This window comes from Chrysemys picta, chromosome 6 (assembly GCF_011386835.1).
Source record: "Chrysemys picta bellii isolate R12L10 chromosome 6, ASM1138683v2, whole genome shotgun sequence".
In the NCBI taxonomy this organism is placed as follows: domain Eukaryota; kingdom Metazoa; phylum Chordata; order Testudines; family Emydidae; genus Chrysemys; species Chrysemys picta.
Window position 1 is genome coordinate 71891084 of NC_088796.1, and position 26817 is coordinate 71917900.

Below are 26817 nucleotides of genomic sequence, written 5' to 3' on the forward strand. Positions count from 1 at the left end.
ATTAGAGAAAAAGGTCCGTACTGATTACCAAAAGACTCAGAACTCCTGGTCCTCGGGTACCGACAGAGAATATATTTTTCAAGTACAATTCAAAAACCTTTTTAAAATGACAATTTGAAATGTTGAACAAGCAACACGGGAAAAGTACCATGATGCATCACAAACTTTAAGTTGACTTGACTCTAGGGTCAGAAGATCTTATGCTCTTCTCCTTATAAAAGAACTCTGCAAGCTTATATGGCACTGGGTGTGATGGTAAGAATTACATTACTAAACTATCACTGAAAAGTTACCATTGCTATTGCAGCACAGAATAACTAGAGATTAAAATAAATATAAGTGATTGTGGTCTAGTGGTTTCAGCATGGAATATGGAATCCAGCATCTGAGTGCTCATCTTTGTTCTCACATTGACTCCCTCAATGTCTCTGAACAAGTCACAGCCTTTGATTCATCACCCCCATTGCTAACCTGGGGATAACATTTTGTCCACACTCACAAGATTACTGTGAGAATTAGATAACATTCATAAATTACTACATTCATAAAATATTAATCTAAACGTTAGCATACTAGCAACATAAGGTTGTGTGTGCAAATAGAAGTTTGATGCCTCAAGCTCTACATGCTCTGCTCTTAATTAAATTGAAAACTTCAACCTGAAAATGCTACCAACTTTTTGGGTTTATTAGAATACCTGAAAATATGTTACAAACTGATAACTTCAACTGATTTAACATTGTTATTTCAATATCATGCTCCATTATACAGTAGTTACACAACACTACTTATGTTTAATTATTTAAGTACTCTATAGAAGCTACCATGCAGTTAAAGATTCTTCCCACCACTAAACTGCCAGTAAATGGAGGGCTCCTAAAAGTGAAATCAGCACTAGCTTAATCAAAAAATATTGCAGGCAGGCTCCATGCAAGTTTCAACACAACTCCGCTAATACACCTCAAACATGGTTTACAAAACCTTGCTATTTTTAAGATGTGCAATGTTTTGGTGACATCAATAGATATCTACTGAGCACTAGCATTAAGAGCTTCAAACTCATTTTCACTTTTGTCCTGCACTTATATTTCAATGCAGAGATCAAAGACTACTTCACTAATCTATTGCACAATTTATATAATTAATGAAATGCCTGGTAAGAAGGGAGAAAAAAAGATAATGTCTAAATCTGTCTTCCAGATAGTTGCAAATATTGGGAAATTCAAGTGTAAAAGTATAACTAGCCAGGGCAAAAAAGAGAATTTGAAGAACAACTAACAAAAGACAACTAGCAGCAACTTTTTTAAAATACATCAGAAGCAGGAAACCTGCCACTTAGTGGGGCCACTGGATGACTGAAGTGCTAAAAGAGTATTAAAGGAAGATAAGGCCATTGTGGAGAAGCTAAATGAATTCTTTGCATCTGTCTTCACTGCAGAGGATGTATGAGGGAGATTCCCACACCTGAACCATTTTTTTTAGTGAAAAGCAACAAAGAGTCCTGTGGCACCTTAAAGACTAACAGATGTATTGGAGCATAAGCTTTCGTGGGTGAAAGTTGGTCTTTAAGGTGCCACAGGACTCTTTGTTGCTTTTTACAGATCCAGACTAACACAGCTACCCCTCTGATATCTTTTTAGTGAACAAATCTGAGGAACTATCCCAGACTGAGACGACAACAGAAGAGGTTTTAGATCAAGCTGATAAATAGTAATAAGTCACCAGGATCAGATGGTATTCACCCACGAGTTCTGAAAAAACTCAAAAATGAAATTGCAGCACTACCACCTATGGTATGTAACCCAGCATTTAAATCCGCTTCTGTTCCAGATGACTGGAGGATAGCTAATGCAACACCAATTTTTAAAAAAGGTGCCTGAGGCAATTATAGGCCGGTAAACCTAACTTCAGTAGCAGGCAAAGTGGTTGAAACTATAGTAAAGAACAGAATTATCAGATACATAGACAAACACGATTTGTTGGGGGAAAAATCAACACAGCTTTTGTAAAGGGAAATCATGACTCAAACCACCAGAATTCTCTGAGATGGTCAAACAAACATGTGGACAAGGATGATACAATGCATATAGTGTACAAGTTTTTGAGAAGATCCCTCACCAAAGACCCTTAAGCAAACTAAGCAATCACGGGATAAGAGGGAAGGTCCTCTCATGGATCAGTAACTGGTTAAAAGACAGGAAAAACAAAGGGTAGGTTTTCAGAATGGAGAGAGGTAAACAGCTGTGTCCCCCAGAAATCTGTACTGGAACCAGTGCTGTTCAATATACTCAAATAATCTGGAAAAAGGGATAAAAAGTGAGGTGGCAAAGTTTGCACATTATACAAAACTACTCAAGATAGCTACGTACAAAGCAGTCTGTGAAGAGCTACAAAGGGATCTCACAAAACTGGGCAATGGGGCAACCAAATGGCAAGTGAAACTCAATGTTGATAAATGCAAAGTAATTCTTATTGGAAAATAGAATACAAACTTTACACACAAAATGATGGGGTCTAAATTAGCTGTTACAACTCAAAAAAAGAGAGATCCTGGAGTCATCATACATAGTTTTTGGAAAACATCCACTCAATGTGCAGCAGCAGTCAAAAAAAAGCAAACAATGTTAGGAATATCTATCCCTTTCCTCATGGTTAAGATAGTGAGTATCATAACGCTACTATATAAATCCATGATATGCCCACACCTTGAATACTGCATACAGTTCCAGTCCCTAATCTCAAAAAAGATATGTTAGAAATGTAAAAGGTACAGAGAAAAGCAACAAAAAAGATTAGCAGTATGGAAGAGTTTCTATATAAGGAAAGATTAAAAAGACTGGGACTATTCAAGCTTGGAAAAGAGACGACTAAGAGGGGATATGATAGAGGTCTATAAAATCATGAATGGTGTGGAGAAATCGAATAAAGAAGTGTTATTTACCCCTTTCACATAACAAAATCCCAAGATCACCCAATAAAATTAATAGCAGTTTTAAAACAAACGAAAGGAAGTACTTCACACAACGCATGGTTCAATCTGCGGAACTCACTGGTAGGGAATGTTGTGAAGACCAAAAGTATAAGTGGTCAAAAAAAGAATTAGACAAGTTCATGGAGGATAAGTCCATCAAAGGCTATTAGACAAGACAGTCAGGGATGCAACCCCATGCTCTGGGTGTTCCTAAGCATCTGACTACCAGATTCTGGGACTGGACAAAGGGGGGATGGATCACTTGATAATTGCCTCATCCTGTTCATTCCATCTGAAGTATCTGGCATGGACCACTGTTGGAAGACAGAATATTGGGCTACATGAACCATTGGTCTGACCCAGTATGGTCTTTCGTATGTTCTTATGAAACATAATGTAAGCAATAAACAACTCTATATTGGCCCCAAAGTGATAGATGTGACCTATTAGGTCTTTTCCATCGCTAGGTAGGACTTCATGAATATTTCACCCTTTTGTCACATACCCATAGATCACTGTATGCATCTCAGATTAAAAACAAAAACAACAAAAACTCTTATCTGCTCTGAAACTCCAACAGGCATCTTACTTTCCTGTCTCTCCCCTTCCCCCTCCCCCATTTGTTTATTTTTGGTTTTCCCTATGAGCAGCATTCTGTGGATCTTCTTTGCTGCCAGACTGGGTAAACTTTAAACCTTTTTTTTAAATAAACCTGTCTTAAATTTACAATAATTTATGTTACAGTCTAAAATTGCTATAATCTGTTGACAATTTAAATAAAATAAAATTAATATGCTGAAACAATAAGCTCTCCTCAACCTATATGAGTTAATGGCTGCTTTTTTATATTCAGAGTCAGGGAGAAAACACTTTAACTTCTGACACCAAGCCTTATAAATGGCACAGTGTCACCTACTACATTAAACATTTAAATAATTTCCATTCTTTATAATGGAGTGAATGATAGTAATTACCTTCCCCCCAAATATCAGTACTTTCGGCCATACAGAACAACTTTTGTCTTCTTTATTTTTGATATCAAGTTAGCCAAATACTTGAATCCATGCATCAAAATAATCTACAATTTTTCAGAGTATAGCTTCTAATGTGGATTTAAACAATTAAGTAGAAAGAAAAAAATCTAAATTTTACTCAGCTAATAAAAAAAATTTAAAATCTTGGGTTTGGGCATTTTAAATTGAATTCTAATTTCCATCCAAATGCATGATCAAAAAGTTAGGTATCTAGTAAATAAGAAATACATCATTCACCATTTTTCAACATAATAATTAATTTCTGCATTTGGTACCTGAATAAATGTATGTTGAGCTCTACAGTTACTTTAACAGACATACAAGTATAGTGCATTCTCCTGGGTAGCAGAAGGAATTATCAAAACTAGTCTAATGACTATATTTAGTTGTAAATAATAAAATTGACGTGTCTTAATGTCTATATCAACCAATGAGAATTTATTTTCTCAAGGAAAAGCTTCAAAGTACACATGGAAAACAAAGCTAAGATTATAAATCAAGGTTTTCTACTTTCTGTTTTAAATCATTGCTTTCAAACAAGTGACTTAATTAATCTAGCCTGCATGCCTGGGGACCTTAAGTACATACAGCAGGCAGGAGCTCCTTCCAGTGTGAGGACGACAGCCACAAGGACTGGAAGGATCACCTGCTTACCCCAACTTTCTCTTGGCTATTTTTGTCCCGGATGGTCTTGGGAGGGTAAAAACTGAAGCCCTAACTACACTAGTATTCACAGGTGCTCTCACATCGCTCCTCTAACACTTGTAAGAATGGTTTCAGAGTGGTAGCCGTGTTAGTTTGTATCAGCAAAAAGAACAAGGAGTACTTGTGGCACCTTAGAGACTAACACATTTATTTGAGCATAAGCTTTTGTGGGCTAAAACCCACTTCATCAGATGCATGCAGTGGAAAATACAGTAGGAAGATATATATAAATACAGACACACAGAAACTATATATAAAACAAGACTCCAAAGAGAAACTGCTGAATTGGAATTAATTTGTAAACTAGACACTGTTAAATTAGGCTTGAATAAAGACTGGGAGTGGATGTGTCATTACACAAAGTAAAACTATTTCCCCATACTTATGCTTCCTCCCCCCCCCCCCCCCCGCTGTTGCTCACAACTTCTTGTGAACTATTGGAAAGGGGCCATCCTGACTATCACTACAAAAGGTTCCACCCCCTTCTGATAATAGCTCACAGTAACTGATCACTCTTGTTACAGCAACACCCATTTTTTCCACATTCTCTCTGCGTGTATCTATCTATATCTTCCTACTGTATTTTCCACTGCATGCATCCAATGAAGTGGGTTTTAGCCCACAAAAGCTTACGCTCAAATAAATTTGTTAGTCTCTAAGGTGCCACAAGAACTCCTTGTTCTTTTTACTCCTAAGAATGCTCGTTTAGAAAGATCAATGGTATTTTACCACAGTGACATTCAGACCTGCATGATCAGAAATGGTAGGAACGCCTATGCCCTACCTACACCATCCTCCTCGCGGTTATTACAAGCAGGGCAGCTGCGTTGACGATCGTGCAATAGCGACCGTTTTCCCATCACAGGCTGGTGCAGCCACCCGCAGGACAGGAAGAGCAATTCAACGCACGCTACCCAGAGCCCCGGCACGAGCTGTCCCCGAACAGCAGCTAGGAACCGCCTGTCCAGCACCCAGGCAGGGAGCGGCTGCGCTGAGACCTGCCCTAAAGCTGGACACGGGGAAGCCAGATCCAGAGACCGTGTCGCAGACCAGACCCCAGCGCTGGGACATCAGAGTAGCCGAGACGCGAGCGGGCGGGACCCCCAGTCTGGAAGCCGGACACGAGCGGAATCCGACCTGGAAGCGCCTCGATGTGACGGGCCCCGGGACAGTCCCAACGCCCCCCCACTCCACTCCGGCGCCTATGCGGGAGCAGCAGCAGCTCCCTCCCCAGTGGGGCTGGTACCTGCTAGTCTCCAGGGACGAGTATCTCTCGGGCAGGATCTGCAGGCAGCGCTGGAAGAAGCGCACGTGCCGCTCCTTCAGGAAATCCAGCCGCTCCTCGTCCCCAATGCCCGGATCCTCCTCCTCCGCCGCCATCTTATCCGCCCTCCCCACCCTGGCAGCCACCCGGCGCGCACAATGTGCGTCACAAGCCACATCCGGCGCTCGCTCACGTGATCTCGAGGCTAGCGTGTCCTTGAGGACGAGACGTCTCAGTATCACGTGACTCGGGGATGCAACACTTCCGGCCCACGCCGCAACTCCTGGGTGTATGTGAGGGGAGTACAGGGCTCAGGGCATGGGCCTGGGGTGTGTGTGGGCTTGGGTCATGGGGGGCTCACGGCAGGGAGCAGGAGGGGCTATGCCTCTATTCCACACCCCTTTCCCCCGCTTCTTCTCTACTCTGCCTCCGCCGCCCACCACCTCCCTTGCAAGGGTCATCAGCTGATCGGCCGGGAGGGAGGAGGGGTAGGAACCCAGCAGCACCAAGCTTCTGCTCCCTGCCGCCGTGGGAGGGGGTGGGGCAGGGCAGAGAAGGGCAGGCCAGCCCAGGACGTATTTTTAATGGCATGCTGCTGCCTGCTGGGACCCCGGCAGGCAGCAACCTGCCATTGGTTGCCCACCCCTGCAGTAGATGATGCATCTGATTTGATGACATATTATCTGCTACATCTGAGCACAGACACTATAGTAGGGTTACCATATTTTAAATGTCCAAAAAGAGGACACTCCACAGGGCCCCAGCCCCAACTCCACCCCTTCCCCAAAGTCCCTGCCCCAATTCCACCCCCTCCCCTGCTTCCCACGAACATTTGATTCGTGGGAAACCTGCAGCAGGTAAGCTGGGTGGGGGGAGGAGGCGTGGCCCAGTCTACCCCCCCAACCGAGCGGCTCCCGCCGGCCCCGGCCCCAGCGTCTCCAGCCTGGCTCGGCTTGGGCCCTGGGCCAGCCCCCGGCCCAGCACCACCGGCTCAGCACCGCCGGCCCGACCCCGCATGTCCCTATTTTCCTGGACATGTTCGGCTTTTGGGGATTTCCCCCCCGGACGCGGATTTGAGGCCCAAAAAGCTGGACATGTCTGGGAAAATCCAGATGTATGGTAACCCTACACTATAGTATCAGTGGTAAGCCCATAATCATGTATCCCTCTCCAGTGAAATAAACCAAATGAGAAGTCAGGGTTGAAAGTGGCACACAGGAAGCCCCGCAGAAATATTTAGGATGTGCTTCTCTCTAGTCTCTAGGGAGGATACTTGTTTCATTCTCTAGGAAGAATATAGGTCCATGTTAGAACTGGGTGAATTCTGGTTTTAAACGGAGTGGATTTTGATGCGAGTCAGGCCCAAAGCATGCGACCAAAAAGAATGAGATCATGAGAACGAAAGGTTGTTTGTGTCAAACTTGTAGTGATCTTGGAAATAACAGTATTATCTTATTTAAGGTTTGGGCTAACCAATAGCAATAAAGACAAAATGTTAATTGGGCACCAGGTGCAGTAAATAATTGGTTAGAAATGCACTGTCCAGTAGCTACAGAAAAATACGGCAAAGTGAGATAAGGGGAAAAAGCTTGAAGAAAGCAGAATACAGCCCCAAATTGCTTGAGCTAATTTTAGCTAAGGTCCAATAATAGCAGTGACATCATTTGTTTGCAATAGTGCAAGTACATTAATACATCTAAAGATCGATCCTGAGCAAGTAAGGTTTTCTAGATGTTCTTTGTCAGAGCTTTTTCTTACCCCTCTGGAGACGCATAATGGGAAGGTATCTCCCAGGTCTGATCCAGTTGTGAGTATTCAGTCAATGCTTATAACTGCATTGATGCTGGATATAGAATATAAGGCTACATACCATGTGTCATTTTCTTTTTATATTCAGGTCCTAAAAAAATGACCTCCTATTGTGAACTTGGTTTTATTCAACTGTTTACCTAATTTGTCTTTAGGAAGGGAGAAAGTCATCAAACTGTTGAAATAGGAGAATACAAGGCATTTTAAAAAAATCTATTTTGGTATGGTACAGTATAAATCAAATGAAAAACAGAGGTTTTCAGAGGTGATTTCCAGTTTTTGTGTGAGTAAGGAATGAATGCAGGCAGTGTCAAGGAAAACATCTTCTACAAGTTTCCCATCTTACAAAGGGAATTTTTAAATTTTATTGATGAAAAATAGTAGCTGAAGTTCTTTTAGATTGCAAAGTGGGATATCATATTATATATATGAATTGCCTTATCTTATTTATAGGATTTGAATCACTGTAAAAGCCTATGATTTAAAAGGCTATATCAGCTACTCATATCTTATACAGAGAATAAATTACTATGTTCCCAGTCAAATAAAGAGTCTGGTTCAGATTGTAGATGACTAGTGATTAATAGGAAGACTAAATAAAGGGCCAGGGTACTAAAAGGAAGCTTATAAAGGCGTAGGGTATGATTTACCATCAAAGAAGGAAAGCCAAACATTGATCATGATGGGACTAGTGCAGCAGAAGGGAATGAGAGGTAAGAAAGTGATTTGAGCAAGATTTAAAAAACTGAGCTCCTACAGTTATGAATCTAACTTCATATGTAGGCACCTAAACAGCCTAATTCTTTTTTAAAGAAGTGCTGAGCAATGGACAATTCCCACTGACTTCAATGGGAAACCAAAGATCTATTCCCAGCTTCAGCATTAACTAGCATTGTGGCTCAGGTCAAGTCACTTGCCCTGCTCTTCAACTTCCCCTTCTATAAAATGGAGATAACACCTACCATTTGTAAGGCATTTTGAGATTCTTGGATGAAAGGCACTACACATAACCAAAATAGCATTACTAAAACAAGAACTAAACAAAATAAATATTTATTTTGCCAAATAGCGTAGTATTCCTTATCCAAGTCATATTAAGTTTGCAGCATAGATTAGTCATTCTATTATCACGCCATCTAAATTGTGAGACATTTTATTTCTTCAAATATTAAAAAAAACCCAATCTTTTAAAAGTTGCTAACTATGGATGCAGCATATGTAGGAGAAAACATGAAGGAACTGACACCAAGCATTTTTGTCAGTTAAAAATACTATTTCTTCCATTGTTTCCCCAAGTGACTATATTATATATGGTCTAGGGTCTAGAATAACGTGTAAGAATGGCAATTTTGATATAATTGATTGTTGTTCCATGACATCTACAGTCACCTTTTTATATTGTTATTTCATTTTCAAATTTATGGAATTGTGGATGATATGCCAGTTATCAAATACATACCATAATGAATACACTGCTAACATGACAAAAAATTAAATGGTCAGAACTTGAAACCCATGTAATAATACACAATATTCTTTATTACATAAAAAAGTTTTATGAAAATTTCTAAGGACCCAGTTGGTCACTTTATTTGTATGTAATTCATCTTCTCATATATGCAGATGTTCAGCTATAACCCTTGTCTCCAGGTTGGGATAGCCCTATGGGGAAAAATAAGGATGAATAGCTGGTCATTGAGTGTATTTTAAAAATATATAAAGCTAAGTCTTTTTCTTACCTATGTGGAATATGTAAAAGTGGCTGCACATCTGTTGGTCCAATCTCTTTTGTGTGTTCCTCCCAACCCTTGGTAGGTTTGTACAGTCTAGATGGGTCTCTGGTTACGTGAACTTCAACCTGTCAATAATATATTGTTATGCAGGGAGAGCGGGGAAGAGAGGTTGGGCAGTCACACCAACTTTTGAAGCTGTTGGGTGTGACAGCTGCCTCCCATTCAGGCTAAATGAAGGAACAATTAAATGCCCCTTTGCTTAGTGCATGCAGTGTAGTTGTAGTCCTGTCTGTCCCAGGATATTAGACAGACAAGGTGTGTGAGATGTATCTTTTATTGGACAAACTTCTAAAGTTTGTCCAATAAAAGATATTACAGTAAAAGCTTTGTTATCCGGCATATAGGGGGAATGGAGGGGTGCCGGTTAGTCAAAAATTCCAGTTAACTGAAAGTTATAATTACCAATGGAATACCAATTTTCAAAGAATTAGAACACAATAAAATGAATAAGGTATAAAATAGTATACAGGTACTCACCAATCCAGTAGTAGTACTGCACTGCAGAATGGTTGGTTTCTTGAAGGACTTAGGTGTATACAGGTTAAGTTTTCTATACAGTAGGTTATCATATGACACTACATATCACTATGGGCAGCACATGGCATACACCGGGATTACTAAAAATACACTTAACACTAAAACAATACAGAATATAATTTAATCTTTCTTTGATGATTAAGAAGGCACTTCAGGACCTTGCAGTGCCTCTGATGTTGATAATAATGACCCTATTATCATTGTAGATGTAGAAGGTGTAGGAGATTGGGCTGAATCTGTAATGACCTTATAACACACCCTAGAAGCTGCTTTTTTGAATAAATCCCTGATATAACTTGCTTACTTGTCTTCTACCTCTTTTGCATAAAAGAGGAGTGCAGAATGTGCAACTGCATAACCTCCTGGGCAGTATACTAGTCCCGGTTACTAGATTGAACATTGATATTGGGAGATATCAGAAATGCCAGTTAATAGAGCTATCTGGTTGATAAAGTGCCGGATAACAACACTTTTTTTTTTTTACTGGTATCTCACCCACTTTGTCCCTTTGCTTGAAGATATGTTTCATCAGATTATATCAATTCAATCAATTCAGTAAATATGTTAGTTACCTTCTCTCTTAACTTTGCCAGTCTTTTTTCTTTTTCTATTTTTTCCTCCTCTTTTGCCTGCTTTTCTAGAATCTTTACTTCAAGTTTATGAAGATCCTGGAAAATATACCATGGATGAAATATTGAGCACTTTTGGGAATCAAAAAGAATAAAGCACCAATAGGCTTTTCATATAATCAGAATTTATTTTGAATGCTTTAGAAACCAAATGTGTCCTAGATTTCATATTGTTTAAGCACAGAAGTTACCTTTTGATAAATCCAATCAGACCTGTATAACGTAGGCTATTACATTTCACCCAGATACCATTCTAGGGAACCTAATTATTGTAGTTAAGACTAAAGCATTTCAGTCCTCAGGACTCGGAACTTTGTGTGCCACAGGTAGAGTACAGAGAAAAAAATCAAAGCACACAATTAAATTACACGGGCCAGTTTCTAAAATTTACCTTTTGGAAACAAACCCTTGATATTGTACTGCTATATATTTGCAAGATTTAATTTCCATTTTTTGTAAACAAATGGTAATTAAAACAAATATTGGCAATGGACTGGTCCCCCACCTAGGCCCCAATTCGGGAATATACTCAAGCATATACCTAACTTTAAACAGTTAACTAGTCCCACTGAAGTTAACAGGAGTACTCTTGTACTTTAACATGTGCTCAAGTATCTTGCTGAATTGGAACACTGAGGAAAAGCAACAGAACATTATTTTAGACAAAATGATGAGCTGTTCCCAAGACACAGACAGAGCTATCTTCATACAGATGTAGTTTGTGAATCAAAAATAGCTCTTAAAGTTGAAATAATTGTTCTTGATAATTAACTCCCTAGTCTTCCACATTCTAATACTATGTCTACTTTGTACCACACATCCAGAAGATTTGAAACACGAATGAGGGATGTGACTACTCACTCGCTCTTGAAACTTAGAAATTTCTTCGGCAGCAATTCTCTTCCTCTCTTCCCTTTCAGCCTCCTCCCTCTTCTCCTTTTCAAGTCTTTGGAGCGCCTCCTGTTCCTCCTTCTGCCGAGTGTACTTTTCTAGCAGTAGCTTCAGTTGGAACTGGCGCTGGCGTTCCTTCTGCTGCTTTTTCTCCCTCTCTTCTTCCTCTTTCAGTCGAGATGCTTGTTTCATTGCAAATTCTATGTCTTTATGTCTTTTCCACGCTTCGACAGCTGCTTGTTGCTTTTTCCTTTCCTTCTCTGCTTTTTGCTTCTGAGCTGCTTCTTGTTGAAGATTTTCTGTTTTGAGCATTTTCTCTGACTTCTGCTTTTGCTTTAAGATTTCTTGTTTTTCTTGTTGCTTCTTCATTTTCCACTTTTCAATAGACTGCACGAGAACAGTAAGAAAAAAATCTTATTCTTATAAAATCTTACTCTTCCAAGATAATTATTTCCAAAGGAGAGACTCAGTGGACAGAAAGGTGTGATCTAAGAACAAGACTAGGAGGTAGGAACTCCAGACATAGATGCTTTTTCACCTTGGCAAGTAGCTTACTATCTCTTAGTTTCCCCACATGTAAAATGGAAACAACTATTTATCTACCTATCTCACAGTGTTTGAAGTTTAATATCTTCAATAATTTGAATATGTAAAGTTTTATGGCATCCACATTGCTGCAGAATGATTATTAGGCTCATTAATTAACAAATCAGATGCTTTCACTGTGCAAACATTTTTCAATTATTTTTATATTATCTCACACACACATATATGAACAGTAAAACCAAACTTTTTGCTTAAAAAATATCAATGTTTATGCCAGCTAACCTATTACCACGAAGGAGACCCAGGTCCAGGACCCTCCTCCAAATTTCTATTTTCAGAACCATTGGAGCCAAGGTGTGTTGCAACTGTTCTAGTTCTTCTCTCCCCATCCTCCCCCCACATATCTGTCTTGTCTATTTAGACTGAAAGCTCTTTGGGGCTGAGACTATCTACTAATCTGTACAGTGTCTAGCACAATGGGGCCCCATTCTTGGTTGGTTCTTAGGTATGACTACAACAAACATGATTAATAATCATTGTAATATGCTCAGCTACTGCACACAACACTCCAACGTGTGCTTAGAGCATCATCTGCTGATCATTCCTTAGAACAATACCAGCAAAGTGAAAATTTTAAAGAGAACTAGTTTTCTGTAGGAAAAAAACTATGTCTGCCATCACAGCTTGATGGAAGAGGGTGAAAAGTGTGTGTGGCTTTTAAGAAATACATTTGTTTAAAATACAAACATACTTTGAATCTTAAAACTCTCTTACCTCTTTTTTTCTTTCCTCTAAAATCAGAAATTCTTGATACCATGTCTCATGCTGTTGAATATCCTCTTTTGTTCTTCCAGAGAGATACTCAAGGGCTTCTTCTATATAGGATGGCTTTCCTTTATGTTTTGTCCATACTTTCAAAAAGTGTTGATGATCATAATCATCCCAGCCTCCTTGTCGTCCTCCTGTTTGCTGAAGGAACCTTTCAAATTCTACTACTTCTTCAGGTAGATGATTTTGCAGTGTTTTGTCTACTGGAACCTTGCCTGATGGTAACCTGAAAACTCTTTCTATGGCTGAACTACCCAGTGCCCATGTGTCAATTTTTTTCTGTAAGGCACTGAGCTCATTAGTAGAAATCTTCTCCTCCTTCATAAGCTCTTCATATCTAAGTAAAAAAACCAACATAAACACACATTGACTTTTAAATAAAAGATCAGACAATACCCGTGAGTTCACCTGAAACAGACTTTGTGATTATTTAATTCCCAGACAAAAACTATGTTAAAGTGGGGCTAAAGTTCAGATTAAGTATCACTAAGTTAGGGTAAAATAAATTACAGTAGAACCTCTGAGTTACAAACACCTTGGGAATGGAGGTTATTCGTAACAGTGAACAAAACATCATGGTTGTTCTTTCAAGTTTACAACTGAACATTGATTTAATACAGCTTTGAAACTTTAGTATGCAGAAGAAAAATGCTTTCCCCTTTTTTTAGTAGTTTACATTTAACACAGTACTGTACTGTATTTGCTTTTTTGGGGAGGGGGAAGGGAGTGTCTCTGCTGTTACCTGATTGTCTACTTCCGGTTTCAAATGAGGTGTATGGTTGACTGGTCAGTTTGTAATTCTGGTGTTCATAACTCTGATGTTCTACTGTACAGAAATTTTGTAATTATCCCCAAACTAAGCATTATAAACCCAGGAAAGTCAGAGTTAAGTTTACTCTTAAAAGAGAACTTGATGGAAATGCAGAGGTAGGGCACCCAAACAACCATACTCCTTTCCTATATTGCTATCATTGGGAGGACAGGGAGAGAGAAAAGAAAAAAAATGTGCCTTTAAAAATCAGTTTAATCTAATCCAGACCCCCACTATTGGAATGCCTTCACCATAATCATATGGTTATTGAATGATACTACTATAGGTAATCTAGTCATAAAAGTTTGCTTTGAATATATGTTTACATAAATTATTCATTACAGAAAAAGAAACAGAATGGAAAAAAGGAAGAGTGATTTATACCATACATTTATGTTATATTTTATTTTGGTTTTGTGTGACTGATTTCAGTTCTCTCGAGACTATAAAAGCATGTAGAAACTTACATTAGTCGCTGTTCTTCTTTAAAACCATTTATTGCATTTTCAGCTTCTTCCATCATTTCCCTGAGCTTTTCAACGACTACAAAAACCAGAAAGAGGAGTAAATGTCACTTTCCCTATAGCTGAATATAGCTTTTATATACTAAACCAGGGGTCGGCAACCTTTCAAAGAAGAACAGCTTGCGGGCATTGCATGGAGACCCGCTGTCTCCCTCCCCCCAAGGGGCATGCAGAGACATGCCAGCAGCCAGCCACTTCTGGCAGCGGCGTGGGGCCAGAGCCCTGCTGTGCCGCCGGGCTGTGAGCCACCTGTGATAAACGCCTAATGGACAGAGACTGTACCTTGCACTTCCTCAAGAAACAGCTGCCCACAATGGGGCAGCCAAAGAGCTACATCTGGCTCTGGAGCCGCAGGTTGCCAACCCCTGTGCTAGACACAAGAAAATGTGACATTTCTTAATAAACTAACATGAAGAATAAAGATATATAGCAAAGCAGGCAGTTTCTATTTAAAACATATACATCCCATACAGCCTCTACTTCATACACATCCCCAATAGGCAAAATAAGCTTTTACTAAATTAGTTGACAAATATGGATATAGGTAAAATTGGATTTCCTGAAATAAAATATGCTACAATAATGAATTAATAAATAACTGATGATACAAGGGAATTCTTTATTTGTATTGTATTCTATTCTGAGTAGAAATGCTTTTATTCCTCTTCATCCTTCTCTACCAGGAAACTTAATGCTGGTGAAAAGAATGTGACTGAGAGCCTTTGTTTTCAGTCCTGCAACAGGATGTGCAAGGATGAGCCCTTACAATCTCATGGAGTCTTGAAGAGTGGAGATATGTCAGTATCAGGTGAAGTCAGTGGGACTCCTAGCAGGTATACAGGTCTGCCGGCATGCTTCCCATGTGTGCAGCTTTTGGGGGTGGGGGGGATTTCCCCCCAAACAGAGGCGAGGCATGGGGGGGCACATGGGGTTACATGCCACTGCCCTCCTCATTTCTGCAAAAGCAGAGCTGCCCAGCTCCGGTCTGGTCTCAGGTTCCACTGACTCTGCAGCTGAACACAACCTCCTGGGTCCTAGTGCCAGTTGTGCTCCCCTTCTGTGTTCTGGGAGCCTTCCTATTTTCTGTGGAATAGTGAGTTCCCACAGTGGGGCTGGGTAAGTGGGGGTGGAGGAAATGAGGGAAGGGGGCTGAGTGGAGGAGGCAGTGGGGAAGGAAAGGAGGTGAAATAGGGTAGGGGGAGGGGAATGTGGGAGTGAGGGGAAGGGGATGGAGAAGAAAAGGGGATAGGGGAATTACGGGGGAAGAGGATCCTGGCATGCGGCATCCCCTTGGCAGCAGCTGGGGCTCCCCCATTAAGCAAGCCCATCGAACCCTCATCCTGACATACCATACCCCCCTACACCTGGACCCTTCCGACAAGCCCCACACATGCAGAGCCCCACCCCACTGAGCCCCAACCAGCTGCACCTGGACCCACACCCCATCAAGCCCCGCTCCCCGAGCACCCGGACTCCCTGCCCAAATTGCCAGACCCAGACCTCCCCACCAAGCCCCATCTCCCCACACCCCCCCGCTGAGCCCAACCACCATTACCTTGATCCCCTGCAGAGTCCCATTGCCCCTGCACCCAGAACCCCCACAATGAGCCCCTGTGCATCCAGATCTCCCACTGAGCTGCCCACACCCAGATTGCCCCACAGAAACCTCTCACCCCAAACTTGGATCCCCCCCACACTAAGCCCCTTCACACTTGGATCCTGCTGAGCTGAGCCTGTTCACCCACACCTGATGTGCCTGGCACAGAGGGGCAGGGCCCTGGGGTGTTTCTTGCACTGTGTCAGGGTCAGGTGCAGCCTCATTGCCAAGTCCCTGTACTGGGGAAGGTGGGGGCTTCATGGTGATCTTCCACCTCAATGCAGCCAATGGCCTGTGCTCCCCACTGCCATGCTGGAGCCACATTTATTTATTGACAAAATTTGCAGAATTTTAAAATATTGTGCGCATAATTTTTAATTTTTGGCTCATAATTCCATCAGGAGTAACTGATTTAGTTAACCCAGTGGAAACCCTTGTGTGGATACACTTATTTCAGAGTAAGAGTGGCCCATTCTGTATTATCTTTAAATGATTCCCAACATAAGAACCAGTTATCTCATGTCACCCTGCCAATGTGCCTCAGTCTTGATTTGGAGAGAGAATCTCTAGGGGTGAGTCTCTTAGGCTTTGTCTAATAAGAAAGTTATAGGATAGTATTTTTTCACACAACGCACAGTCAACCTGTGGAACTCTTTGCTAGAAGATATTGTGAAGGCCCAGACTATAAGTTCATGGAGGATAGATCCATCAATGGCTATTAGCCAGGATGGGCAGGGATACAAAACCATGCTCTTGAAGTGTCTCTAGCCTTTGTTTGCCAGAAGCTGGGAATGGGCAACAGAGGACAGATCACTTGATGATTATCGGTTCTGGTCATTCCCTGTGAAGCACCTGGCATTGGCCACTGTCAGAAGACAGAATACTGGACTAGACAGACCATTGGTTTGACCCAATATGACTGTTCTTATATTCTTAACTATAGTAAAACAATTAAAAAGTGGTTAGTTAAATATGGTGCAATCCCCTGTGGACACAAGGGAGTTCACCGATTTAACTAGCTTTGTTTTTAAAAACCAGTCAGTTAAATTGGTACAATTTCTCATCAGACAAGGCCTTCATTCAGCTTCTTGTTTTTTCAATCCTTGGCATCCTTGTTGACAGTTTAGCAGAGAGGCCAAGGTAGATGCAGACATTTGCAGATAGAAATTGGGTCAGATCAACAACATAATGAATGTAAGCACTACATAACCTTGAGCTGGTGACAGATCTCGGTCTCTAACCTGGGCTACTTTTGAACTAGTAAGCTACAAATGCATGTCTCTCTGATTACCAGTGCCCCAAGTGTTTCAACTCATCTAATCCCCAAAGTGTGCTTTATTATCAACAGAATATTCCAGTTTATATTGGTTCAGATGGCCTGAAAATGTAATTCCCTATGGCCCTTGCTCAACGTCCTCAGCCATCTGATGGAAGAGAGGCATACGACTGTATCTAAATCCCAAAAATATATTCATTGCACTTGGCATTACAGTACAATTCAAGCAGAAGGACATGGACTTCAGCACAGAAGGTACCACACCCCCAATAGGCTCCAGGGTCCCAGGCCAGTGCCAACAGAAAATAAGGGGTTCCACTCTAAAGATGATCTCAGGGAGCCTCCAGCCTTTCCTGACACTCCCCTCCTTTCTTAGATTCACAGAAGGATAGGCAGACTGGAGAAAGGACATCCAGAGCCTGCACTGATGGCATAAGCAGAGACCTTCCCTGCAAGACAATTATCCAAGAAAATTGAACTTTTGTCTATAAAAGGCAAGTATTTCAAACTCCATCAACAAGACTTACATTCCGGTGTAGGCTTCACATCTTTCAATTGTCGTTGAAGTCTCTTAACATTATTGTGTATTTTTGCTAGTTGTTGCTGGATTTTTGCTTCTTTGGAAGAAAAATAAGTTAGTCAGTCATGTTAAAAGTCTAATTGTACATCAAATTGAAATTTCTTGCCTTTACCCTCAAACCTCTAAGTCATTCAGCCCCGACATCTCTGGTCTGGTCACCTTTCATGTCTTCTCTGACACAACTTCCCATTCCAACAATGATGCCAGCAAAAATGCCAGTATTGATACCGTCTTCATCATCTTCTCATAGAAGCAGCGCCATCCATGCTTTCTTGCTGCCCCTTGTGCTGGGAACACCAATTCTGACTCTAGCCACTTCCCTTGCCCCATTCAAATTCCTCCTACTCACCTCTGTCATAAGGCCTATAAAACGTGGAGGAAAGAATAGCTATCCTTAACAAACAAAACAGCACCATCAAAATGTGTACTAACTTTACTGAGTAATATGATCTTATTGCTATCTTTGCCCTTCCTTTCCCTGCTTTGTGTGTTTAGTAGGACGCTAACATGTTAGGTCATGTTAGTTTGTATGCTCTTCAGAATATGTAATGTGTCTACTTATTTTGTGAGGTACCTAGCATATCTTTGGGAGTGCAGAAAATAATTTAAAGATATTGTGTTTGGGGACTTTTTGAAAATGCCTATCTCCAATGATGGTGTCAACTTCCCTGAACGACACATCAGGTCTTTTCTCAATATTGAGTGTACTACCCTCTATTTCAGGCACATTCAAAGTGTTAACCAACTTCTGCAGTCCTCCCTGCAACCAACATACCTTCTCATGCTGTCATCTATCCTTACCAGCCCTGGAATACATAACTGGACATTTCAATGCCTGGATTCTCTAGGACCCACTTCCAATGCTTCTGCAAATCCAGACACTGAAATATTCAAAGATCTACTTTTTTTAAGTGATCAGTGTGGGAGACACAGAGAATCCTTGATTATTTTGTGGTGCTGTCATAAGTTTATTGTACAATAACTAAGCTACATTAAATCTTGTTATGTTTAGGTTCATAATTTTTAATTCTTCCACAATACTGTTCTTTTTATAGTGCACTCTCTCTTATAAACAGTACATATACAGTAGCAAAAATACTTTCATGGGCGAGTATCAGAATTTGCTTTGTTCTATGAGCTTATACACCAGTTAAGTGAGTGAGTGTGGACAAGGAAAGGAACAAATATCCTACTGTCAGCTTTCCTGTTGTTAGTCATTTTATGTTCCAGTTCTTCCAGTATGCTGTATTCCACCCTGAAATCACTCTTCTTGCTGTAGAGATGACCATTTTTGTCTTTTTCTATATTCACAAGTCTGGGGAAAAAAATGTTGCTTGGCTTTGAAACCACATTTTAAAATCACTTGAAAAATAATTAAAAATATAAATTCACAGTCATTACCACTTAGAAATTACTTAGACTAACTCTAATTAGTGGTCATTATTTTTGATTGAATAAGTTAGTTTCATTAAGTGCTGCGGACAAGTGCATCATTACAGAATTTAAAAACTGGGCTTTAATACAGGGAATATTAATCAGAATACCTGCTTTCAATTTATCATGTAACTAGTGTGTTATCACTTGGAAGGATTAGATTTTTATCAGTAAATGTTGGTAAATGTCAATAAATTAAAAAAATCAGAAACATCCTTTCCAAGATTTATGCTTAGTGCAGGCCACACAGTAAGTCTGACAGAAGTAATCAGAAATCTGGTACTCAGCAAAGGCAGACAGATGTACAATTCTGCTCTTTGCGTCAACAGATCATTCTAAATGATAATTTTATTTCTAATGGGCTTGGGGTCCTTCACATCCTTTAGAACTGTCTCACTTTCTCCCTCAATTTATAACTATGGTACTTTCTTTACACTCAAGATACTGCATCAGATGAGCCTTATAGACGATGAACTGTTAGATGCCACTTTCTTCCTCAGAAGTGGCCACACTTCAGTGGTAGATGAAGTTGTCTTACTTATCCATAATCTACCTCATAGGGGTGTGGCTAAGCATTTTTAGAACCAGATGAAACTCATTACATATGTAGGAGCCCAACCAGTTTCCCCCTCTCCCCTCTGACATTCCCTGCCATGATGATCCAGTGGTTAGGGCACTAGCCGAAGAACTGGGAGACCTGGGTTCAATTTCCTGCTATACCATGGATTCCCTGTGTGACCCTGGCAAACCATTTAGCTTCTCTATTCCTCAGTTCCCAATTTGTAAAATGGGGATACCACTATTTCCCTACCTTACTTGGGGGTTGTGAGGATAAATATATTAAAGTTGGGAGGTGCTGAGCTACTACAGTGATGGGGGTTGCACAAATACAATAATTAGACCTACGTCAGGGATTTTACCAGTCCTCTGGGGGGATAGAAGGGAAGGAAACCAGTGGTTGGTTGAGCATAAGCAAATAGCAAGCTTGGATTTAAGGTATAGTTAGAGGTGGGGAAGTCTACTGCCTCGAAGCTGTTGATAAAACTGCTCCCAGATAATGCTGCAAATCCCAGGCCAGATTAATTAGTATAAGTGGCTACAGTAATGTATGTTTGTTTCAAGGTTTTTATTTTTTTCAGTTGATATCTTTAAGTTGTAGTGTTATTATTTTCTAACTTTGTTTTTCTGTTTTTGTAAATAATAGAGCCAAAGGAATCTATTCCTGCAGGGCTCCATTTATATTTTATGTTTGGTGTTTAATATTTAATTTAAAAACAATAACAGAATATTATTTGTGTTCAGCAACCTATTTAGTTTTCCTGATGTTTCCCCAGCAAAGCTAAAACCTGCTAAAAAACATTTATACTGTTCTTGGGCAAATGAAAAGGAGAGAATGGATGTTTTCTGAGGAAATGCCCGGATTAAACCAAGAAAAAAGAACACAGGGGTAAACTGAAATACATTTTGGGACATGAATTCTAGTCTGCAGGAGACTAGATTAAAAATAAATTAACATGGTTGTCATCTAGCAGTTCCCAAATTCTGTAGACAAATAAAGTCCTTGGAATGCTTTCAGAGTCAGCTGTCTGGTTTTACAGTGACAGTTCTTTTCATGTCCTCCTGCTGGATCACATTAAAAGAAGCTAAAAATACATTAAATACCTCCCCATTATTACTTGTCTATGTGACAAATTGATATAGTTGCCACAAGGTTGTTATTTGATCATGAACAGTAGGGGAGATGTTCCAAGTAAACTTGAACAAGGGCAGAGATAATAAAGAAATTATCTTGTTGACTAAGACTGCAGTTCACACTTTAAAAATGTATGAGAACTGATCTAGGTGCATAGTGCAGTGCCAGCAACCCTTACAAAGAGCTATCACTGAAAGGCTGAGCACAGCATGCTGGAAGACAGCAGGGAGGATGAGCTGCACTAATGTAGTTCCATACATAGGTGGAGCTATAATGTAGATGGACAGATTTGCTCCAAAGTAATGTGCTCCCAATGCCTCTACAACAGGGGTCTCAAACTAAAATGACCACGAGGGCCACATGAGGACTAGTACATTGGCCGAGGACCACCCTTGGCCCCGCCCCCACTCCACCCCTTCCATGAGGCCCTGCCCCCATTCCAACCCCTTCCCTGAAATCCCCACCCCAATTCTGCCCCCTTCCTGCCCCCAGGGAGGGCAGGAGGGGTGTGGGGCTCAGGGCAGGGAGTTGGGATGTGGGGTGCAGGAGGGGTGTGGGGTACAGCAGGGGGTTGGGCTGCAGGAGGGGTGCAGGGTTCAGCAGGGGATTGGGCTGCTGGAGGGGCTCGGGGGGCGGGCTCCGGCCCGACATGCTCCGGGGGCAGGGCAGGCCACCTGCCTGCCTGTTCCCGCACCGCTCTGGGAAGTGGCCAGAACCTGGGGGAGGAGGGGCACAGGGGTCTGTGTGTTGCTGTTGCTTCAGGCACTGCCCCCAGCAGCTCCCATTGGCCGGGAACAGGGAACTGCCCTTCCCCTAGTGCATGTCTGGCTGGAGCTGCTCTTGGTAAACGGTGGGGGGGGGGCTGCGAGGAGCTCATGGGCCGCGGAAAACAACCCCGTGGGCTGCATGCGGCCCCTGGGCCGCGTGTTTGAGACCCCTGCTCTACAACAACTGTGTGATTGGAATGTGAAAATGAGATGCTTTAGAGATATTAAAGGTGCTCGGAATTGCTAACTTTGATAGTGGCTTTTTTTTTTTTTTTTTTAAATACACAGATCCATAGGTATCAGAGGGTAGCCATGTTAATTTGTATCCACAAAAACAACAAGGAGTCCGGTTGCACTTTGAAGACTAACAGATTTATTTGGGCATAAGCTTTCGTGGGTAAATGCATCTGAAGAAGTGGGTTTTTTATCCACAAAAGCTTATGCCCAAATAAATCTGTTAGTCTCACAGATCCATAAGTAATTTTTGTTTCTTTACTGTGATTGGTCAGTAGTGTAACAAAATGTACTTACAGCCAGAGTCTGAAACCCTTACTCATAGTGGGAGCACCTTAGTACCTTGATTTCAATGGAACTACTTGGGGAGTAATGGATTACTCAGTGTAATTAAGATGATCAGAATTTGGCCCTTGGTGGATTTGAACAATGGGCAACTCTCTCATAGTTCATGAAGGTTTTTATGTCTGTTTAGTAGCCTCATTAATCAACAAGCATTCCTAAGTATTAAACCTTCTTAATATAGCTTCTGTTAAGGTAGTTCAACTTTTAGGGTTCCAACAATAACAGCATCCCCTTATTGTTTTTGACTACTCTGACCCTAAGAACACCCCAAGCCCAGAGGACAAAGGGTTCCCGGGTATCTAGCAATGAGCCTCAGCTGGTGTGACCAGCTGATTCTGATTGTATTCCAACTTACTGTTGTCATAATCTGTATTAAAAAAAGTGTCTGGTAAGATATCATATGTAAACTGGTAACATGTTGGTCATTAATATTATTGCATGGTATATGTACAGTAGTATATGAAAAATTGTAAATATGGGTAGCAAGAAAACATTCTACAAATACAGTAGAAGCAAGAGGAAGCCAAAGACAGGGTTAGACCCGTTACTCAATGAAGAGGGGAAAATAATACCAGAAAATGTGGAAATGGCAGAAGTGCTAAATGTCTTTTTTGTTTCAGTTTTCACCAAAAAGTTTAGTAGAAATTGGACATTAACTTAATGAATGCCAGTGAAAATCAAGTAGGATCAGAGGCTAAAATATGGAAAGAACAAGTTAAAAATTACTTAGACAAATTAGATGTTTCCTAGTCACCAAGGCCTGATGAAATACATCCTAGAGTACTCAAGGAGCTTACTGAGAAAATATCTGAGCCATTAGCGATTATCTTTGAAAAGTCATGGAAGATGGGTGAGATTCCAGAAGACTGGAAAAGGGCAAATGTAGTGCCAATCTATAAAAAGGGAAATAAGGACAACCCAGGGAATTACAGACTGATCAGTTTAAATTCTGTACCCGGAAAGATAATGCAGCAAATAATTAAGAAATCAATTTGCAAACACCTAGAAAATAAAAGCGATAAGTAACAGTCAGCATGAATTTATCAAGAACAAATCATGTCAAACCAACCTAATAGCTTTCTTTGACAGGGTAACAAGCCTTATGGATAAAGGGGAAGTGATAGATGTGGTATATCTTGACTTTACTAAGGCTTTTGATACTGTCTCACATGAACTTCTCATAAACAAACTAGGAAAATACAACCTAGATGGAGCTATAAGGTGGGTGCAGAACTGGTTGGAAACCGTTCCCAGAGAGTAATCATCAGTGGTTCATAGTCAAGCCGGAAGGGCATATCGAGTGGGGTCCTGCAGGGATCAGTTTTGGGTCCAGTTCTGTTCAATATCTTCCTCAGTGACTTAGATAATGGCATAGAGAGTACACTGATAAAGTTAGCGGACAATGCCAAGCTGGGAGGGGTTGCAAGTGATTTGGAGGATAGGATTAAAATTCAAAATGATCTGGACGAACTGGAGAAATGGTCCGAAGTAAATAGGATGAAATTTAATAAGGACAAATGCAAAGTACAGTGGAACCTCAGAGTTATTAACATCTTGGAAATGGAGGTTGTTTTTAACACTGAAATGTTCGTAATTCCGAACAAAACATTATGGTTGTTCTTTCAAAAGTTTACAACTGAACATTGACTTAATACAGCTTTAAAGCTTTACTATGTAGAAGAAAAATTCTACGTTCCCTTTTTTTTTAGTAGTTTACTTCTAATACAGTACTCTACTGTATTTGCTTTTTTTCCCGTGTCTCTGCTGCTGCCTAATTGTGTACTTCCGGTTCCAAATGATGTGTGTGGTTGACTGGTTGGTTTGTAACTCTGGTGTTCATAACTCTGAAGTTCTACTGTACGCCACGTAGGAAGGAACAATCAGTTGCACACATACAAAATGGGAAATGACTGCCTAGGAAGGAATACTGCAGAAAGGGATCATAGTGGATCACCAGCTAAATACAAGTCAACAATGTAACACTCTTGCAAAAAAAACAAACATCACTCTGGGATGTATTAGCAGGAGTGTTGTAAGCAAAACACAAGAAGTCATTCTTCCACTCCACACTGATTAGACCTCAACTGAAGTATTGTGTCCAGTTCTGGGTGCCACATTTGGAGAAGGATGAGGGGGGACATGATAACAGTTTTCAAGTACATAAAAGGTTGTTACAAGGAAGAGGGAGATAAATTGTTCTCTTTAACCTCTGAGGATAGGACAATAAGCAATGGTCTTAAATTGCAGCAAGGGCGGTTTACACTGGACATTAGGAAAAAGTTCCGGTGAGGGTGGTTAAGCACTGGAATAAATTGACTAGGGAGGTTTGTGGAATCTCCATCATTGGAGATTTTTAAGAGCAGGTTAGAGAAACACTTGTCAGGGATGATCTAGATAATACTTAGTCCTGCCTTGAGTGCAGGGAACTGGACTAGAAGACCTCTCGAGGTCCCTTCCAGTCCTACTATTCTATGTGCTGGACATACATTTTTAAAATGTGTTTGGCAAGTAAGGCTGAAATCACTCCACCCTAGACAAAGGAATGTGGTCCCACCTGCTTGAAAGTGTCTCCAGTGTAAATTGAGCAAGGAGAGGCAATGCAAGTACATTTACATAAAGGGCAAAGTCAATAAACTAGCAAGTGGAGGAGTATGACAGAACGTACCTGTGTGTCCACACCCTACACACTATTGTAATAATAATTGCTCAAAGTATGCCTGGTGATGTACCATTTGAAAACTCATAATTTTCTGCTCATTACTATCCTGGTAAAATATGTGTGGCATCATTGTACGTGAAGTTACAGTAGAACCTCAGAGTTACAAACATCTCAGGAATGGAAGTTGTTTGTAACTATGAAATGGAATTATAACACTGAACAAAACATTATGGTTATTCTTTCAAAAGTTTACAACTGAACATTGACTTAATACAGCTTTGAAACTTTATTATGCAGAAGAAAAATGCTGCTTTTAACAATCTTAATTTAAATAAAACGAGCACAGAAACGGTTTCTTTACCTTGTCAGGTTTTTTTCCTTTCCCTTTATTTTTTTTAGTAGTTTATGTTTAAAGCAGTACTATTTGCATTCTTCTTTTATCTCTGCTGCTGCCTGGCTGCACACTTACAGTTCCAAATGAGGTGTGTGGTTGACCAGTCAGTTCGTAACTCAAGTTCGTAACTCTGAGGTTCTACTATATAAGATTCCACTGTATGGTTTTATTAACACATGTTCCTAACTTAGCAAACAGGTTTGTCTCAGACAAAGAAATGTATGCTCTGCTTAATTTGCATTTATACAGTAAACAGTCATCCAGCAGGATGGTGAGATAAAGGAAGTTCAAAAAGGTGAGGAAAAGCAATGGGGAACATCCTTCCCCATAGGCTGTCTCCTGAATCTTAGCTGGAAATGTTTTTCAAGAGGGGGACTGAAACTATAAAAAGGATAGATAAACACCTCGAGATCTCCCCCCCAATCGCATTCATGGCACCTGAAGCATTCGTTGGATTTTGGGAGAAGCGGTCCTGACCTAAGAAGTTTGGTCAGTAAGGGCTGGTTCACACTAACTTACGTGAATAACATAGCTGAAGTCGAAGTATCTTAGTTCGAACTACAAGGTACTTACCGCGGGTCCACACGTGGCAGGCAGGCTCCCCCGTCGACTCCGCGTACTCCTCTCGCTGAGCAGGAGTACTGGTGTCGACGGCGAGCACTTCCGGGATCGATTTATCGCGTCTAGACAAGATGCGATAAATCGATACCAGAAGATCGATTGCTTACCGCCGAACCCGGAGGTAAGTATAGACATAACCTAAGACTGCTAAAATCATGTGGTGAGAAAACTTTGCTTTGACTTTATCATAGTTTGTTAAGTTAGGCAGCAGTTGTGTTTTATCTTTATTTTTCTTGTAACGGTTTCTAATTTTTATTCCTCGTTACTTGTACTCACTTAATAATACTGTTTATTAACTAACTCTCTAGTTAATAAACTATTTTATTGTTTTATCTAATCCAGTGTGTTTAAATTGAAGTGTCTGGGAAATTCCATTTGGGATGGCAAGTTGCGTGCATATTATTTCTACTAAAGAAGTAATAGACTTCATATAAACTGGTATTGTCCAGGAGAGGGGTGGGCAGTAGAGGTCATTCTGAGCGAAAAGCTAAGACTGGAAGTGTCTTGAGGTCACCCAACAATATAACCAAAACTAGTAAGAGCCAAGGTATGGCTGGCTGGCTACAGCACACACACAGACATAACTGGGAGTTACTTGAATGTTGGAGACTGTTTGTGAGCAGTCCAGGCTGGAGGCTACAGCAGCAAAGCATTATAAAAGGCACCCCAGGTTAGAGGGCAGGGGTGACACAGCTAATCATTAGGCTGGACTGTATCCTGGTGTGTCACAGGGAGATATCCTCTTAACTATCTTGACGGGGGCAAGAGACTTCAAAAATTAACATGGCATCAGCTGCGTGGTGGACATATATAGATAGATAGATATAAGCAAGGACAGAGAGCCATTTTGGTATCCTTTACTGGGCAGTTACAAA

General features: G+C 40.8%; 2 protein-coding genes across 4 annotated transcripts in view; both read right to left on the reverse strand.

Annotated features, from left to right (window-relative positions):
- The window catches only part of PGGT1B (protein geranylgeranyltransferase type I subunit beta), a 62922-nt gene extending 56724 nt beyond the window's left edge, over positions 1-6198 (reverse strand). The window contains exon 1 of the mRNA XM_005300127.5: positions 5957-6198. Coding sequence (XP_005300184.1) covers positions 5957-6090 — 134 coding nt within the window. The 5' untranslated portion in view covers positions 6091-6198. The remainder of the gene's footprint in view (positions 1-5956) is intronic.
- A 3103-nt stretch (positions 6199-9301) lies between these two features.
- Positions 9302-26817, reverse strand: part of CCDC112 (coiled-coil domain containing 112) — a 30148-nt gene continuing 12632 nt past the window's right edge. For 2 of the 3 annotated variants that reach the window (XM_005300129.5, XM_005300128.4), the window contains exons 3-10: positions 18989-19110; positions 17743-17832; positions 14286-14361; positions 12954-13344; positions 11604-12020; positions 10686-10781; positions 9523-9641; positions 9302-9445 (exon numbers count right to left, since the gene is read on the reverse strand). In XM_005300129.5, the coding sequence (XP_005300186.2) occupies positions 9415-9445; positions 9523-9641; positions 10686-10781; positions 11604-12020; positions 12954-13344; positions 14286-14361; positions 17743-17832; positions 18989-19013 (1245 nt within the window). In that variant the 5' untranslated portion in view covers positions 19014-19110 and the 3' untranslated portion in view covers positions 9302-9414. Of the gene's footprint in view, positions 9446-9522; positions 9642-10685; positions 10782-11603; positions 12021-12953; positions 13345-14285; positions 14362-17742; positions 17833-17954; positions 18159-18988; positions 19111-26817 lie in introns of all 3 variants that reach the window. The other variant, XM_065550337.1, reaches the window with a different exon arrangement.